At 31.8% G+C, this 19,655-nt stretch overlaps 2 protein-coding genes across 8 annotated transcripts in view; one reads left to right on the top strand and one right to left on the bottom strand.

The window, feature by feature from the left end:
* The window catches only part of LOC140053961 (uncharacterized), a 29,831-nt gene extending 28,101 nt beyond the window's left edge, over positions 1-1,730 (top strand). For 6 of the 7 annotated variants that reach the window (XM_072098741.1, XM_072098775.1, XM_072098750.1 and 3 more), the window contains exon 19: positions 194-1,730. In XM_072098741.1, the coding sequence (XP_071954842.1) occupies positions 194-475 (282 nt within the window). In that variant the 3' untranslated portion in view covers positions 476-1,730. The remainder of the gene's footprint in view (positions 1-193) is intronic. The other variant, XM_072098783.1, reaches the window with a different exon arrangement.
* Positions 1,731-5,466: 3,736 nt separating this feature from the next.
* LOC140045950 (hairy/enhancer-of-split related with YRPW motif protein 1-like) lies at positions 5,467-11,501 on the bottom strand. Its single transcript, XM_072090571.1, has 5 exons — positions 11,318-11,501; positions 9,855-9,903; positions 8,305-8,388; positions 7,838-7,910; positions 5,467-7,441 (listed from the first exon to the last, which is right to left on the bottom strand). The coding sequence occupies exons 1-5, from the start codon at positions 11,401-11,403 to the stop codon at positions 6,774-6,776; spliced, it is 960 nt and encodes a 319-aa protein (XP_071946672.1). The 5' UTR covers positions 11,404-11,501; the 3' UTR covers positions 5,467-6,773.
* Between the last annotated feature and the right edge of the window lie 8,154 nt (positions 11,502-19,655).

Raw genomic sequence — 19,655 nt, 5'->3', positions numbered from 1 at the left:
AATAACCACCAAATCATTTATTGTTTATTAATCCATTTTTAAAATGGTATTTCTAAAATGATGCCTTTACCGTGAGTTCTTACGTTGTAAATTATTTATATATTCAATCTAATTTGGATGCTAAAGTTTGAAAAATCCGTTTCATTTATTATTAATTAATTATTAATAGCACTGTACATTTTCTTGTTGACAGCTGAACGTACAGATGGTGCCACCACTGACGTCACGATTCGCTAAACCACAACCAACCAATCGACGACCACCATCTCGATGGCTTCAACGGCGTTCGTGCGGTGATGTTTGTAGCGATTCTGAAGGTTCATCCGGAGGAGTCGGACCATTAAGAAAACGGCAATCCGAAAAGAAAAAATACAAAAATATTATGTCTGCGTATCAGTACCCAGTATTAAATCAAGACGAGCGTGCTTTGAGGCTACTATACCGACAGTCGCATAGTTGTGAAACTGAGGTTTAATATCTAATTCGTTCTTTTCAAAAATATTTATTTTGCCTAAAATAAAGGTATATACCCTTTAACCACATATCACTAGCCAAGAATTGTGGGATAATAAATTGTCTCTGTTCTAGTTCCAATTTTACATATTTATATTATTTTATTTTATATAAATTATTATGATTTCAGTTATACTTTGACGTCCCAGTATGTAATTGACGAAATCAAACTGCTCGCGCGTAGCGATGTTTGCAGTAGGCCTACTGTACTGTTGCGTCGTCGGTTCCCACTTGTGTTACGCAATATGGCAATTTGCATTGATACGTCGTTTGTTTCAATTTTTAAGTTGATAAATTCCGATTTGATGATTCGTTGTGAAGGGGACGATGTGTTACAATTTGTTTTGCTAAAAAAAAATAGGGAGGAGGAACCGCCCCCAACTCAACATAGTCCTAGATCCGCCCCTGGTAGTGAGCTTTATAACATTAAGGCAATCCTTGTATATCGATATCATATTGGGATCGTGATCAGCCTTGATAAATGCCATACCGTTGGTTAGCGTAAACTATGCAATTCACAGTTCCTCTTGGTTCTTAAAAAAGACCCTCAGCGGTTTGATACATATTTATTTTTTAAAAAACGTAAATTTATTTGTTTACTTTGCTTATGAAAAGCCACCAAAGCATTAGAAGGGTTTTTTTAACTATACAAAGTAGAGAAAATCTGTTAAAAGTCATTAGTTAGTTTGATTAATGACTAAAATGAATATATAAAACATTTAGTTAATACTAACAGTGTACGTTAACCACTGGGTTGCTTATTAATACTAACAGTGTACGTTAACCACTGGGTTGCTTATTGTAAAACTTAAGTTAAATAGCTTTAAATATTAATTCAAATATAAAACAGTTTATAGACATTATTTATTTAAAACCTTATAGTGAATTATTTATTATAATAAGTTGTTTTGTATTAAACACTATTTGAGTGCATTAACTATGGGAATTATAATTAAACTTACCATCAATATTGAACAGTATGTGATAATAGATGTGTTTTATGTCTTATAATGCGCATGTACCTTATATGTGAGTATTTGAAATTGTGTGTAACAATATATAAGTAAGCATTACGTATATCGCTTGCTTGAACCTGTAGTCTTTATATAAGGCATATGTGGATAATATGAATGAGGTCTATCCTGGATGATAGAGCCTTCCATACCTACATTACTATTCCCGCAATTTAATAAAGTCAAATGACATTAGTAACTTAATAGTTTATACACAGTCTTCTTGTCTTTTTAATTAACTATGAAGTAAAAAACTATATAATATGTGTACGTATAGTTTGAGATGAAATTTCGCGTAGTTATGATTTTAGTATAGGCGTTAATATTTTACGATTTTCTTTAAATAAGTTAAATTTAAGTTAAATTTAAATGTCGGTTAAATTATCTTTTAACACAATGATCACCAATAAGTCATCAAAGTGACGAATTAAATTCTAGTTAGTATATTGTCTTTATATACTGTGGATACGGCCTCTTTTGGAAACATTAAAACCTATTGATAGACTATCTGCGTACCATACTTACACAAATCGCGTCGTGTGCATCCGTTTAATTGGAACTTGATCTATTTAATATACAAGAGATTGTTCGTTATACATAATATTGTTGCTATTTCACGCATACGGTAATTAATAAATGCCTGATATGATCTCGGCACACTTCATTACAGGATAATTGTGATGCTTATTCAAGACTCTCTTACATAAGCTCAATATTAGTAATTCTCGAATTGATTGAAACGGAATCCTTAACCCAGGGGATATCAAAATATGAGAGATATAAAACCACTAATTTTTAGAATCTTATAATCTGTTTGACATAAAACGTCAAATAGCCTTAAAGCTTGGTTCCCACTAGAACGTAACGCAAGGACGTAAACGCAACGCAAGTGTTTTAACCAATGACAAGTGAAGTTATAGACAGTTAGCAATCACAAGCGAATAAGCCATCGCTTGTGATTGGTCAATTCACTTGCGTTGCGTTACGTCCTTGCGTTGCGTCGCTAGTGAGAAACACGCTTACCAGGGGGAATGATATCATTTAAGCGTGGTTCCCACTAGCGACGCAACGCAAGGACGTAACGCAACGCAAGTGAATTGACCAATCACAAGCGATGGCTTATTCGCTTGTGATTGCTAACTGTCTATAACTTCGCTTTTCATTGGTTAAAACGCTTGCGTTGCGTTTACGTCCTTGCGTTACGTTCTAGTGGGAACCAAGCTTTATAAACAATTTTAATTAAGGGACCGCAATATTTCGACAGAACGAATTAATATTTCGAAAGGGAACATGCAGGAAGAAAATACAATTTCAAGGGAAAAGGAAATAATATTTTGAGAGAACGAAATAATGTTGTCTCCTTAAAGATGCTGTATATTGTCAAAAATAATTTGTTTACATGTTTGTCATTTTTTTATTTTACGGTACCTGAAAGAACTGTAATTTAACGCAAAAAATAGTCAATTTGGCTGCCATCAAATGTGTTTTTGGTTGAATTTAACCGTTTATTTTGTCATGTTATAAGTGAAAAAATGTGTTCGTATTTTTTTTCTACGGAAGTGATTCACTACAAAGTGGGCTTTTCAAAGTTCATTTTTTATGTTTTTGAGGACAATACATCTTCAAAATGTATATATTATTAAATAATCTCCTTTTACGGATTCCGTATGGACGAAACTAAGTTTGATGCTAAATCTATACAAAATATACCCCTGTTTTATATAATCCCTAAATTTACGTTACGTTCATTGTTACATTATCTGTTTTGGTCAATCGTGATTGTTCTTCTTTGTCTTGTGTCTGGATAGCAGTTATATAATGAAACATCCTTGAAAAAATATTACGGAGCTTTGTTAATCGTTGTGTCGTCTTGGTTCACTGATCTCTCTCACTTTGGTAGTTGCTATTGTTGTACACACAGCTGCAACTTACCGCAATTAAAGTGATGTCCATATCAAGTTTTTTTTTACATTCTTTTTCCCCCTTTTAGCATGAATCTTAAGTTATTACATAATTCATCGATTCAATATTTTGTTTTTGCCATTAAACTGCTCATATAGGACCTAAAAATGAAGAGGAATGTATAAACATATACATTTGACAGGCGTACTGTACACAAACTAAACATGTTTTTTAAAACTAAATGGTTTACATTTTTCTAACCCAACTTGTTTTAGACAAACTCGGCATCTCATTCTAGACCACTACTATTAATATAATAAAACGAATACCATACTATTTAAAAGGAAATGTTATTAGGAATATTTGTTTATGGGGTGTTTTTATTGAGCATATAAATATCATTGAAAAGGAAATGAAGATAGGCAAGTAGGTTAGCGCATTTTTACGCGATTTGATTCAGTAGCGCAGAACATTGCGTATGCTTGAAATTGACTCGTGTAAGGGATAAGACATATTATTCAGAACACTTCGTAAGTCTTTCTCGAGTGTGGGACTCGAAATTTAAAAAATGTAACTAAACACAATTTATAAATGGTGTAAAACTAATAGACTAAATAAATATTAATACAATTTAACACATGTTATTCAGTGAAAAGAATGCTAACATTGATACATTCTAGTTTTTACTTTTTATAAAAGATAAAACAGTAGTTTATCTACTACCGTACTTATAACAAATTTCTAGGTGTCTCAGATAAAATGTAGGATCATTACCGCCGTACCACACTTATACTTATTACTGTGTTGACATACGGTATTATAACAAACCTGAGTAGATACTTATTATTTTATTGGTGGATTGTGGTTCACATACTATTTAATCCTCCATTTAACTCTTACGTCATCAAGAGTGCAATTTCGATAAATTTGAATTTAATTTTGTTTATAATGCTGGTGTAATTTCGTTATATTCCACTGGATTTCATTATATGTTTGTTCAGTCTTGTTACACAATGAGCAACCATGTTGCGACGGGTTCTTTTGACGGATCGCGTCCGAAAATCAACCTTATTTTTCTACTCCGCGTTTAAAATTATAGCGCTACGGTACCTTTCGAATGGTTTAGGTGTCTGTTAATATCTGTTAATATGTTGTAAAGCTATCATATTTCCAAAATTATGTTTGTTGCTGAATAGAAGTATTTAAAATATGTTGTACTATTATTAATTGAAAGTTAATATAGGCCTATATTTTTAAAAGTTGAGGGCGCCGGTTAAAAAACTTCTGCTTGTTTGTGGTGATCTTATTGTTGATTTTCTGTAAAAATTATTACAAAATACGACAGACTTTATTCAATACATAATGCAATCTGATAAGCAGTTATACATTTTAATGAGTTGCGTAGACGCTTTTGGGTAGGTGTACATAACGCACTAGAGTTATTAATTTATTGTTATTATTTATTAATTATTATTAGTTTATAATTAGCAGTGTTGTCCTGAACGTAGCCTTGTACTTACAGGCGTCGCAGGTGCCCATAAACATTACCGACGTTTCACAAATTCGTACGAGATACAATTTGTAATTTGTGAGTATGATGAATCGAGTATAAGAAAAAGGTTCCATTCTTGCATCTTGCTTACATTATATATCTATTAGGTTGTTCGCGCTTGGTACTACTGAGAAAGGACCAATTTAAGCGGAGGTTCATCTGAATTCCAAATCCACAGCCTACCTCCATTAGCTTCACTAATACCAGGGAAGAGTGACATTAATTTTCACTCTTCCCTGACATTACTTCAAACACCCTTACCCAAAGTATTACTTACTGTATATGTGTTGTTGTTTACTAGAAAAAATTTCAATAATGTAACACTTCCATCGCATGTTGCTCTCTTTAACTTTCAAAATACTGAATAATATACAAAAACATGTGGTAGAAAAGAATATAAATACAAACGTAGACAATTTTAGATTTGTTTTTTTTTCACATTTTAGAACAATCTTTATTATTTAGTTTTATACAAAATTGATCGCTTATAAAAGTAAAAATATAACAATTTAAAAAATAACTTATATCATACATCAATAAAACTAAGGTCAGTATTTCACTGATGTAGTATTACAAACAAAGTAATAATGGAGATAAACAAAGAGTATGGATATTCACATTCTTATTAATAGACAATTACTTATACCAATAATAATATAATTGATAATTCAGAGAAAGTGTCATTAACCATTTGTGTATTGGTTATATTGTTTTCCTACGTTATTATTGCACCAATAATTTCAATTTCCAAAAGCACACGGAGTTGCAACAAACAATTATAACTGTATTCTCAATAAGTTAAACATTAAGTAAAACATTAATATAACAATGAGTACCCTACATAAATTAATTAAATGATTGAAAACGGTATATAGTAATGTTAATAATAATAATAATAATAATATGGAAGGTACAACTTTAAACAATATATCCTCCATCACTACTCCTCATATTGCATCGTTGGTTCATTACCAATTGTTGATTTGGTCCCCTTCAAACTTAAAAAAATCGTAAATTCCAAAAAGCTTTGTTTTGGTCCCCTTCAAACTACAAAAAAAACGTCAATTCCCAATATCTTTGTTTTGGTCCCCTCAACCCTCCTGTCAAATCTAATCTTTTTTTTATTTCCACCTTAATTAAAATCAATTAATTAATTATATTTCTTTTCCAGTGACTTACAGTGATTACTCATTAGCAGTATCATGCAATCAATAACTAAAATGTACAGTTGGTTTTCCTTCAATATTATATACAAAAACCTAATTTTATACAGAACTTTTAATATTGTTGTATCGCGAATAAAGACACATCACAACATTACTTTATTTTGAAAACACATGATGGTGGAGCGCAAACTTGACTTTATTAAAAATTAAAATCTTCTGGAATCTTTTGTTTGTCATAATTCTAGTATTATCCATTCCATAGTACAGTATTCAAATACGATTGTATAGCGCCTCGTTATAAATTATTGGCGTGCAGTTTTCGATTTTGCACATGCGCAACAGAGAAATATGCTCTTAAGACAATAATAAAGATAAGCATTTAAAAAAAAATTTAAGATACCAGCTGTGGCCTAATTGTATCATTCAACGCACATGCTTTATAGGAATTGAATGCATTGTTTAACCTTCCTATTTGCAAACTGTACTAAACGGAACAATTTATTCTAATATTGGGCACTAAGGCAAGGTCAAGTATAATAATGTGCCATCATTATTAATCCGGTTTATTATTATATGACTTCTTAAATTCGCTGAAATGTCCTTGTGTGGAATCAAGAAGCCTGCTAATTAATAAGCCATCTCAGTTCCCCAGGGTCGGTATGGTTTAGTGACAATCGGCGCATGCGTTGAAGCATGCGTTGCACCGTTACTTGTTGGACTGAATCCAGTAGGTGAGAGCATCGGCAATGAGTTATAAGGAATCGGATATTGTGAGTGAACAGTTTGAACCGTACCACCACCACTGGTAGCTGTGAAATGTGTCGTACCCGAGTTCGACGAAACAGATGGATATGCAGACGTTGAGGGTGGCATGGCTAGTCTTGTATGACATACTTGGTGACTTGAATCGGCAGCGGTAGAACTAGTGATCATCGGGATCATCTGCCTAGGTGACTCTGATACTGGTGTATGAACAGGCATATGGTGGTCACTGGGTTGTGGAATAACTGCAGATGTTTGATGATGTCCAACGGGAAACTGTCCGTGGTTATGGTGATTGTGAGAGTGAGGGTGGTTGCTAACGGTATTCCAATGTTGTCGTGACTGTAACTCTCTTTGAGCTGTGTAGCACTGCAAATGACTCATCAGGCGCAGTCGTAATGGATCTTGAATGTCCATACCTTCTACAGTCACAAGATATCGTGCCACCTCCGAAGCACACTCACGAAATCCAATACTTCTGTAGTCGGTTGCGTAAGGTGTATCGCTATACGGATGAAATGAACTGTCTAGCCCTGTAAGGGAGGAAAAAAGGGACATTATTAAACAGTTAGAACATATGTCTCCATATCATCACATTTAAACATACTTGGGCTGAAACGTACGTGCGTCTCTGTTGTACGTGCGTACGCTTGAGAACTCATGTCTCATTCTGCCGTAGAGGGTGTTAATAAATAGTTACTATTCAATGAAATTTAAACCATACCAAGAAAGCCCCAGTGGTGGTCTAATTTCTGCGATGGTGGGTATCTGCATATCAATCAGAATATTCCAGGTTCGAATCTCGGGGCGGCTTTCTCATTCTTACAGATTTCCGTATATCAATAATGTTAAGATGTGGTGGATGGAAATAATCCCCACCACATTGCTTCACAATATCATCGCAAAAATTGATTAATTTAAATTATTACCTTTAGCGTGAAGAAATTTCAAATGATCCACAGTCATCTGAAGAATTTCTGCTTTTTCTAATTTTGCTGAACCCTGTTGGAACAATCATAAAGTATTATAAAGTGAGGTGTTACAGTGACAGAAAATAAAATATGATTTTTAATTTTTAAAAAAGAAAAGCAAAACAAACAATAATTTAGGACCTCTTAAGTATTCGAATTCAGAAGGGTCACGTGCAATTCATTATTAAACCGAACCGTTATGCCTACGATGGCAACTTGGTCGGTCCGCGGTCTGTGCAGAGTTTCAATTAGTTTGGGTTCCAGACGGAGTTTTGACTATTATTAGTTTAAATATAAATATTTTGGCACATATGACGTTTCATACGTGTACTTCTTGAGCTTGTATTTCAAACACTAAACATCGAAAAGCCTCGATATAACTACAGACTTGGTGCAAGCACCATCTGCATTAAAGTTCGACTTACCTGTTTCTCGAATGCCGACGGAACTAGACGACGAAGTTCGGTTAAACTCGTATTAATTCGGTCCCGTCTTCGTTTTTCAATTATCTGTTAGGTTAATGATAATAATTATTACTAAGTATACTCTTTTAACATTAAATACACATGATTCAAGGATCGCCTTTTATTTACAGCATAGAGATATTATAGTGAATAGTGATATCTGTTTACAGTCACAATATCGTTACAATAGCTTTTAATAATAGCATTTCCTAGACCTTTGTTATGTGGGCCTGAAAAGGCGCATTTGGTGCCGCCTTTGTTACAAGCATGAGTATTGTTAGTGGTAGTGTATTTGACTTGGCCAACTGTTTGTTCTCTACTAAATAGTAATAATCCACGCTTCGATACAGCAGCAAACCAATTCTCATGAGACTAGCACGTTAAACGAGTCTCATATTCTCAGTATCAATAGGCATATTTTCACAATTCACTTTCAATAGTGTGCTCTAATTTTCTAATTGCGGATTTTAAAGAAAAGATACCACAAACTTTTTTTAAATCAATTTTCAGTAATCTAGTTTTAAGTCAATGTCCTTTAGACATTTAAATTATCATATCAATATTATTATTATTTATAAATTATTAAAAACAAATACTTTTAAAAATGCAATAAAAATTACTATTATTTAATTTATCTTTTATTTGTTCTGGTATCAACTTGACAAAATTCAGTATTAAAAAAAATTATTGTATTAAAAAGGCAATTATAGATTGAAGAAAAACCAAAGTCTATCAGAGCTTAACATGAATGAGGCCTACCATCATAGATATACGAATGCCTAAGCATAGTTAAGCTTAGTTACATTTTTTTTTCACATTATTGATTGTCTCCATCCCCGAAACCTCGACTAAGAAATACCGGAATGGTGTCCGGTGGGGGATAGTTTATTACCATTAGTTAAGGTCTAATGTAAAGCACCTAGAGGGGCCAGTGATCCATTAGGCGCTATATAAATACTGTTTATTATTATTATTATTAAATTAAATTGTGTAACTAATAACACATTCTTGCTGTATATCTATCTAGTTTGTTTACATGATCGTTTTTATTTTGAATATTTAGTTCACACGATCCATTTAACTTAGAGGTATGAATGGTATTGTTGTAGCACAGTGGGCTTAATCAATCACGATTATCCTCAAAGTAATTAAATGTTTACAATTTCGTCGGTGGGAATTACTATTGAGCCGTGTGTGTGGGATAAATAGGCTATTATCTGATTTTATTTGAAATACCCGTATTTCCCAAATCTATTTATGAATTATCAATACAACTATTGGTAATACAGTATTAATAACATTGTAAGGCTATGTTGTTTCAAATAATGTATGGAGGAATTATTCCTCCATGGTATGAACAGGGAGGAAATTATGAACATCTTAGTTATAGGCTATTGATAAGAACGAATAATGATAATGATAATAATGATGACAATTATGATGATGTTGATAAGATAAGACCATGCATAATGAAATAATGATGTTTTAATAATGTTTTAATGCATACATACCCCTCTGCGTTTTTTCCTTGCTTCACCAGGACTTGATTGACTTGGTGATCTAAATAGGAGGAGACATAATGGTAACATTGCATTAACTACATACAATAAATTATTTAAATATTTACTTTTATTTTTTTATTTCATTTTTAAATTAAATTTTTGTTAATGAATGAAAATGAAAAACCTTTTTATGATCAACATGATAACTATTATCACTTAATACTATTTAAGTAGCCTAGTTATTGTGTCTTATTCTAATACGTAGGCTATAATTAGTTATTATTTTTTATATCGTTATTCTTTCAATTTTTTAATTATTAGAGTTATATAGTTATATATTCAGTAATTATATTATTATATTATTGTTATTTAGAAATAAGTCTCTGTTTAAGAAAGTGATAATTTTTACTGAAATCATATCGACTTATTTTAAAAAGCAAAAGTGTACGTAGTATAAGTTTTCCAATTAAATTCAAATAAATTAACCAATGAATTGAAATTTTCAATCCTAACATTGTGGTTACTCCACTAATTTATTTAATTATTTAGATTAATGCATAACTGAAATGAATTGAAAAAAAAACAAACTCTTATTTGAGTTGCCCATTGTCAAGTTTAAGTTTATTGCCTTAGCATACATTAATGGGTTGTACTACTTTAGGCCTAATTAGCAGCAGAATGGAAAGATATGACAGCTAACCTAACCTACATCACTCACTGTAGACTACTGCCGAATAATGATAATAATCAAATAAATAGGTCATCAACCCTTTCACAATAAATGTAATTTTTTTTTAAATAAAAAAAGATAATTGATTTCACATAGTCGACATCTGCTATCGTTTGCGCCATAAACATCACGTACGAAGCTATGACAGGAAACTGCTTCAGAGCTCCCTCTATCTGAGAACTATTTTATTATAGCTCGTCAATAAAAATGCATAGAGCTACAGTTTTCATGTTATATCTGTTTGGCATTTAAAACAGTTACCCATGGAAGAAATTTCTTCAATGAATTAACCAAGTAAATTAACTATGGCAACATAATACTACGATTTAATGTTACAAGGAGTTTATTAAGCCTACGTTTTTTTTCAAGGAATGCAATTATAGGAACTAGATATTGTCTGTGGTTTAGGATTAGTCCTATACATCATTACGTCATAAACGTAAATTATGATAAATTACCACTGTGTATTTCGTTTCCAGTTTCAATCATTTTATAATACTTTTAACATAATTACTATTTTAAAAATAGACAAGGCACATGTCGGAAGTACTTCAAATTATTAAACAGAATCACGACACGATACTATAAAAGTCCTTCGTGTATTCTTTTTTTTATACGAACAAAATAATACCAACAAGATTTTTCTTTTAAAATAACTAAGTCATAATGTATACATGTTACTGATCTAAATTAAAAAGATTATTTAATTATATATTGCTACATGATAAATATAAATGCTTACCCTTTCATGGACTCATCGAACACATCATCGTTATCCGATGACTCGCTTAATCCTCTCTTCATTGCAATATTGTTATGATTAACCATAGAGACTTTCGATACGAACACAGTTCAATAAACGAAATTAGAGTGGTTGCTTTTAAAACTTGTAGATTATTTCCAACAATCAGAGATGGTGTTCGTGTTGATTAAGATGATCGAATAAATCAAACTTAATAGATTTTGATATTTAAAGTTTTTTGGGGTAAAACGAATTAAGACACGACAAACGTTACAAAGAATGATTGACGTGTCAGACAGACAGCCGGTTCCTCTACACGCTCGTGTCATTGGTCAATCGACAGTACAGTATAATTAATGGGTGGTGAGATGGTCTTGTCTTTGGCCATTGGTCGCGTGTCTCTTACGGACGATTCCATTGTGTTTACAAAACTTGTAAAGTGTTTTATAAAAACATTTATACATTTTTCTAATCAGAAAGCAAAACATATATAAATATACGTTATTAAATTTAATTTATAATAAAAATATTTTCAAGCTAATAATATTTCTCGATTTAAAAAACTTTAAATCGTCGTATATCACAAATGGACTGTTCCATTTGAACACTTCTTCAGCTAAGATTATTGGGGCTAATAAACGTACTGCAAACACGCGATATTTCGTGGGAAAGTTTGCCGTTCTCTCGTTGATAAACAAACCCCCAAGTTGATCTTTATGCTCGAATGATTGCTGTGAGGAAGAAACCGTGTGAATGGTGGCGTTTGCTTGATTAAACGATTTCAGGCAAATCTTCCCATTTTTAACTTATTTTAAAGCATACTGCTAATAGGGATATTGGTTGGTATTGTTGCGAGCAGCTACATGATTAGCTTCTGAACCATTAAAGAGTGAAAAATACAGGAAATTCAGTTTTATACACATACAAACATATTATTATTATTATGTATTTTGTATAGCCTAGTTTTCCTGGCCAATTATTAGTTTATGTATTGCAATTACATTATATTTATTTATTTGTTGACCATACACCCTTTAATCAGTGGCACTTACAATATACGATGAGGTACAAGAAACAAAACAGAAAAGAACATATTGAAAAATAAAAAGACCTGAACTATAACTAAGCTAAAAACAAAAACAACAAAAATAAGCAAAAACAATACAATACTATAAATTGATCATTGGGAGTAACTTTTATGGTGTTATATTAAAATCAATTATTATTATTGAATGTTATGTGATTATTGAACATTAATTAAATTGAGTTATGTTGAAAAGTAAAGTTCGTAAAATAATGATGTGACCACCGGAAATAAATCAGGGTTAACAATAACATAATCGATTATTTTAATTTCAGTGGTTTCAATGTACCTTTTGAAATGGTTTTGAATTTCATCGATCGCATTCGATGTACCTAATATCAGAAGCGTAATAAAGCGTGAGATTTGCAAACAACCTAGTGTTTGATTAATTGCATTTAGACGAGAACAATTACTGTGAAATTATGTCAGAAATACCAGTGTGTACACGTGACAAAGGCTGGTAACTTCAACAAACCTAAATCAATTAATGTATTACTTCACACTATGGAGTAATAATAATAATACTTATTATTTATTATTCCAAGTTCACACTTGGTGGCAAAATGTACATCGTGTACGTGTGTCCATACCGACGGAAAAGAAAATTTCAGGAATAAGATTATTTAATAATAATAATATTAATTAATTATTAATAATTATATTAAAGGACAATTAACAATAATACTATAAAAGTAAAAATACTAAAAGTATCAAGTATATTAAAGGTATCAATAATAATACCGTAAATTACTAAAATTAATAATATATAATACCAACGGTGACAATGATAATAAAACAGTAATAAAATAATAATACTAATAGGCCTAATATAAATTTAGAGGCACAGATAATTCTAAACTTCCCAGTTATGATATATACATCTATTTATTTATACTAGGCCTAAAGATAAGGAATTCTGTGAGAATAAAAATATGCCGACCAAGTCTAAATTTAAGTCGAAAATACTTTTCTATGATTGAAGTATGATACTGATCATTGGGATTTGATATTAAATACACGAAACAGTTGCAATCATCCCCGTTACCTATCTAGGCTACTACTGAAGTGTCGCGGCCCTAAAATGAGCCGACTTACAAAATGATAGATAGGCCTCAGTGTAGTATATATAAAAAAACGAAATAAACACTAACAGCGTGCAAGATACAGTATACTTTTCGCATTATATTGGTGTGTTCCCACGATTCTGTATGTTTACTTGCTTTCAGCTGGTTATATGGGCCTGACCGGCTAACCTTAAACAAAAGCCAATGCTAAACAAAAGCATGCGTATCAAGTTGAAGAAGATTCGTTGCGCTTTAATGTGATTTATAGAATCTACTAACTTGTTTGTTTACTTGATAGAAATATAAAGTTATGGAGAGCCGTTTGAATTCAATGTAGAAGCATGGAGCTATAAATGCTGTTAAGTATACAAGGGAAGTGTGAATTAAACTCTTCTCTGATTATACCATAGAGATATTATATAATATCTCTATGATTATACTAATATCTGTACAAGGTAATTAAATGAAAGGTGCTTGCTCTGTCCCTCCGTATGGTATAAATTGCGTCCCTCAAAAACATGAAAAATGAAGATTAATTAAATCAGACTTTGATTAAGTTATTTTGTAGTTTTAACCAAGTTAATCACTTCCGTCGAAAAAAAACTACGAAAAAATCATGTTTTAACTTATAAAAATGATAAAAATTCAACCAATAACCCATTGGCTGGCAGCCAATTTGAGTATTATTTTTTGCTTCAAATTACAGTTTTTTAAGGTAAATAATTTTGTTTCCGATCCAATTTTTGGTCAAATTGAATAACTATTATAAATTCCATATTAAAAATAATTGTAAAACAATTATTTTTTCAGGAGACAATACATCTTTAAGGTCTTTCGTGTCGCCAACCTGTAGTGTACGTCAATTAAAATTAAATGTAATCACTGTATTATCTGCATAATGTTTTTACATTTAGATGATGGATGTTTAGTACTTTTTAATGGTACAGACAACGGTTAAAATTCAGAAAAGATACGACACCCTTACAATACGCATACAGTACAAATATTTTAAAATTAAAGTGAAATAATTACATTAAAATAATATACATTCATTTAGAATTAGTATTTATTTTGTAATAAAATTAATTATCATTATTGCTTTCTTTACTAAGCTTTCTTTATGTTAATAAATGTATCAGTATTACTGCTAACACCACCAATGTAAACTGCATTTTTTTAAATTAAATAATGTTTTTTTTAAATTAGGTATAAACATATTTAGTTATATCATCACTTTAACATTCGTCTGTCATCCTACTTTATTGGCATTCTCTATTTTTATTTACAATTTGTAATTGAAATGCCACACTATTTCTAAATTTAATTAAGATACATCTCGGAAGCAATATAATGATTAGGATAACATATGTATGGACGTTAGGCCTAATGTTTGGACGGCGGAGTGCATCTTGCTACTATAGGATTATAATGATTATGGCGGCTCAATCAGTTTTCAATAATAAACATTGTGTTCTTTGTTCAGCAGATAATTGTTGTCCAGCTTGGCCTCATCATACATGTTTTTTACTATATGGAATTAATAGTCTTAAATAATTTTATTTTAATGTCTATCAAGTTTGACGATAATTAGCAATTATTCTCAACATCAATTTATGTTTACTGATAAATAAAAGTACAGTAATTTCAGTCAGGATTATGTCAACAAGTATAAAAGCACTCGTCACAAGTAGTTATCAATGCCGTTCCATAGAAGAAGAATTGATATTGATATTGATAGAGTGATAGACTGTGAAATTATCCGCAACACATTCGTATATTACGTTTTAGGAATTTCTATGCACGGACTATAATATATACTAAATGCCTGTATTGTCAGTTATTCATACATTTCTGCGATTGTGAGAAGAAATGCATGATTGAAGTTAAAGACACATTTAGGCTATAACTATTTCCCAAAATTCATGTTTAAACTTAAAATGTATTTCTTCTCTAAGTAGTGTTTATGCATTGCTGCCACTTTTTGTGTTATATAAATACATTTTAGGTTTTTATTGTTGGTATTTTCAGATATATTTATTGAAATAAATGTTATCTTCATGTGCTACTCGGTAAAAGTGGAACAGCACAGGTTCTTCATCACAGGGATTTAGTTCGCTTTTGTGTTTCCTGTTACTTTTTTGTGGTTGCTTGTTGTGCATGTGTGTGTTTTAGGCCTATTATGTTTTGGCAATAAAAAATAAGAATTGTAAAGATACAGAACGTAGTGTTCTGATTGGATAAGCCACAGTGTCATTTTGTTTTGTTACGAATCGCGGACCTATCATACGCACGGCATAAAAAAACCTTAAAATCGTAATTTGTAAAAAAAAATTGAGGTCCATTAATACAAACCCGAAGTAAAATACACGTTTTCCAGTGAACTTTAAATGTTTAAAAAAAAAGAAGAAAAAGTTGGATGGAAAATCGGCGGTACACTTTTTTATTTTCCCAATATTCTGACAGAATCAATACCTATATTATGTATGTGATATTTTTTTTTTCTTTTCTTTTTATCTGTCTGTTTAAATATCATCTTTGTCTTCCACAAGCATCCTGTTTTTTTTGGACCTGCCTTCTTATACTGTTTTTTTACCTTCATCTTGTTTACTGTCTTTTTTTGAAGTAAATAAATGTCGGTTTGAATTGAATTGAATTGAATTGGGCCTATAACCTAATTAGATACTCTTTAATAGTATGGTTTTTAATACTTAATTTTATATTCCGATGAATAGTTAGGCCTATTAATATTATTCTCATCAGCATGACAAAAGTGACGATGTGTGACTACCTGTTGCCACTGCTTGCCTCTACTGCACCTGTCTTTAGTGGGCTAACCTGATAGTTTCAATCAAGATCATGCTGAGACTTTCGTTCACAACATAACCCAGTTATAACATACACATAATGTAAAATGTTTTGTGTACTCTGACATCCGGGCTTTTTGTTAAACCCATTTACCGTGTACCCATTTGGCCAAAATCTTCAGATAACTGAACTTGAATATCAAGTATCTCTTTACTTTATAGGTATCCAATGATCAAATGAATACCTGATAGGTGTAAAACAGCATAGATTATCCAGTATTATTAAATTGTTTGGTTTTAATCACTTAATAAGTAATAACATCATTTTTAAATGATTGTGTTGTGTTTTGGGACACTTTATTAGATTGTTGCTGATGACATTGATACGTACGTAAGCATGGTGCTCCATGATGCCCTTGATGGGCGAACGGCTCCATGCCACGAGACCTCCATCTAACCAATTTCTTTAGAATTTCGAACACGTGAAATTCATTTTGTGAGCGACACCAAACCATATTGATTTTATGTATTTATAAGTTTCGTTGACAAACGTGGTACCGTAAGTCTACAGTAACCAACATTATGATAATCTTTTATTTATTTGCGTCCGGGATAAACCCAAATATACGACTCGATTCTTGCATGATATCGGGAAGGTGTTCCTTCATCTCACCTTAATTAGATCAAAAGGAGTGGAACGTTCTTTTTTAATAATTGTAATTTACATGATTATCCATGCTTTAATATTTATAATAACACAATAGCATTAGTAGAATCCTTTAAAAGTAGGCCTACTACTGAATATTTTAAAACTCTAGTAATTATCCAAAACTAAGAATGTTTTAATTTATTCATTTAAATTGGTTAGACAGACAGACTTTTCAAACCTACAACATACTTCAACTGTAAGAATATAGTAACACTATAATACATATTTTACATAATAAAGTTTATGAGAACCCTTGATAAAGACTGATATAGGCTATAGACTTATTTATTTAGTATGATTGATTGACAGTGGAGTTTTAAAGCTAATTGACGTCACAAAAAGAATGTTTATTGAATATCTGCCCGAGCAGTGTTTTAGAAAACAAAATGACTTCATAGGCCTAATTATCACTTTATGTTTTCTTTTTTAATATCATATCATTTTATTTTGCTCGCGGGAGAGTATATTAACTGGTATGTACGAACTTTGCATAATTGGCAAGCGCCTGTCGCACGGTGATATAATTTCAAGGAACATCTTCAGTGTGTGGGAAAGTACTTGAAAAGACAGTTATAACACGGCAATAAATACCGATAGAGGCCAGGGGGTTACCCTCCAAGACAGCTGTAATTAGACTACAGTGGCTAAAGCCAGGCAAGGTAATCCCAATCCTCTGTTGGCTGCCTCTCTTGTCTTCGGAGATGGGCCGATGTGGTTATAAAATATGGCTAGCTAGCAAACAGTGTGGTTAGACCTAAGTTTAGTAGCACTTTGTAATAATCGTCACAAGTTGTAATATAATACTCATAACCTGTGGCGTTATTGTATTAATGATAGCCTGTCACACAACAAAAACATTATCACAGTTTATAATAATTTGTGTAATTGTATTTTTTTTAAACTTTTAGGAATGACTAAATATATCGCAAGGTTATATTTTAAACAAATCTTTAAGCCCTACTATAAACAAAATTACACATGTGAAAGACTTGTGGTTCGTAAAAATCTATTAATAGGCCTATATTTTGTAGGCGTAGAATACAGGGAATTGGGTTTTAAGATAAATAGACCTTTTATGACAGTGCAATGTATCATGGATGAAAAAAAAAACATTTTGTCTTGAATTATTTTTATTTTGTCCTCCACAACTCGTGTCATTCAAAGTTAAAAATGTTCATACAATCGTCTGTTTTACACTATAAACATGCGACTGCGTATTTATTATTTCTCATTCGCCAATTAAAGATTGGTTCTCACTACACCAGCAAACGTAAACGCAATCAGTAGCCATCGAACGGTCGCTTGTCGTCTTTACGTTCGTCCTAGTGGAAACCAAGCTTTACGCTGTTACAGATATATTTTGCCCTTGAAAAAAAAAAGTTTTTTTACTTTTTTTGTTGAATATGCCTTTGTCATTTTTATGTCAGATAGTAATCAAAAATTGGATCGAAAAAAAAATTATTTACCTGAAAAAAGGGGATTTTGTCTTCTTATAGGCCTAAGTGAAAACATCTTTGTTTTCTACGGAAGTGATTAACTTTATCAAAACTGCAAAATATCCTATTCAAAGTCTCTTTTTTATTATTAATCTTCATTTTTATGTTTTTGGGGACAATCTTTAAAGTCCGCCAGCAGTATATAATTCTTAATGAAGTTCGCGCCGATGACGACCATTGTTCTTTCTGCACAATTTCAGTTCCGAATTACTTTGACTGGTAAACATGTTAGATTACACGATTCATTTTCATTATTGATTTTTATTTACTGACTGAATTTTATTCACATTGCGATGTATTTCGATAATTTCACGACAAAATTCATATTTTGATAATTTACGGTAACTTCGATGTTTCCTACGAGATTGTCGAAGAGGGTTGTGTGCACACATAAATGTTGTATTAATTAATTTGTATTATTTGTACGTAATGTGATAATTTTTTTTATTAATAATCGATTGGTTATTAAGGCTTTATTGTAAAAGCGAGCTGCCAATGAAACTGCTAGTGCTAACAACGCATACTTTCGAACAGTATTATGATTAATAGACCTATTAAAAAAAATAAGATTAAAAATAAAAATTATACACCACAGAATAAACCTCATATTCACCACTTATTCGATGCACGTGTTGCGGAAAAAGTCGTAAATATGTTTACAATACAATATCATCTTTTCGATTAGGGTATATAACCCCAGAGTAAAGCAACGAAGGCCTTATACTTGGTTGATTCTCCATGGGAACGAAGCTAACACGCGTGGCTAGTTCTTTTAGAAACCAATGTCTGTAACGCAACACAAAGCGATTAGTGGACAGATTCTTGATGGCTTTGTGTCTAACACAGCTGTACATTCAGTTTTCCCACAGTCAGAGCACCGAGCAGTGATGAATATCTGCAGCCTGCGGCCAATTCCTAACGAGGTAAAGAAAAGCACTCTTCGATGAGAACCGAACTGCGCGATGTGTTCCTATCTACTTTGATTACACCACACACGTGTATGCTAGCAGTCATGTATTTACTAATGATATCTCACCTGTGAATCTCTAAGTTAATTCTAAATACGTTACAGCCAATTATAAGCATTGTACATGCGACAGCGTTAGTCTCTCATACAACATTGGTCGATAATGACACGATTGAATTTAAATTCAATCCATAACGCCGCTAGTTATTAAAAT

The sequence above is a fragment of the Antedon mediterranea genome, chromosome 1, assembly GCF_964355755.1.
Source record: "Antedon mediterranea chromosome 1, ecAntMedi1.1, whole genome shotgun sequence".
Classification (NCBI taxonomy): domain Eukaryota; kingdom Metazoa; phylum Echinodermata; class Crinoidea; order Comatulida; family Antedonidae; genus Antedon; species Antedon mediterranea.
The sequence above is the reverse complement of the archived record's forward strand: the minus strand, read 5'-3'. Positions and strand labels throughout refer to the sequence as shown.

Bases quoted from the DNA above. Each gene is read 5' to 3' on its own strand.
- LOC140045950 (XM_072090571.1), bottom strand. From the start codon at position 11,403: ATGGTTAATCATAACAATATTGCAATGAAGAGAGGATTAAGCGAGTCA. The intron at 8,389-9,854 runs GTATGTATGCAT...TTAACCTAACAG, and splicing joins CAAGGAAAAAACGCAGAGGG to ATAATTGAAAAACGAAGACG. The intron at 7,442-7,837 runs GTAATAATTTAA...CCTCCCTTACAG, and splicing joins GAAATTTCTTCACGCTAAAG to GGCTAGACAGTTCATTTCAT.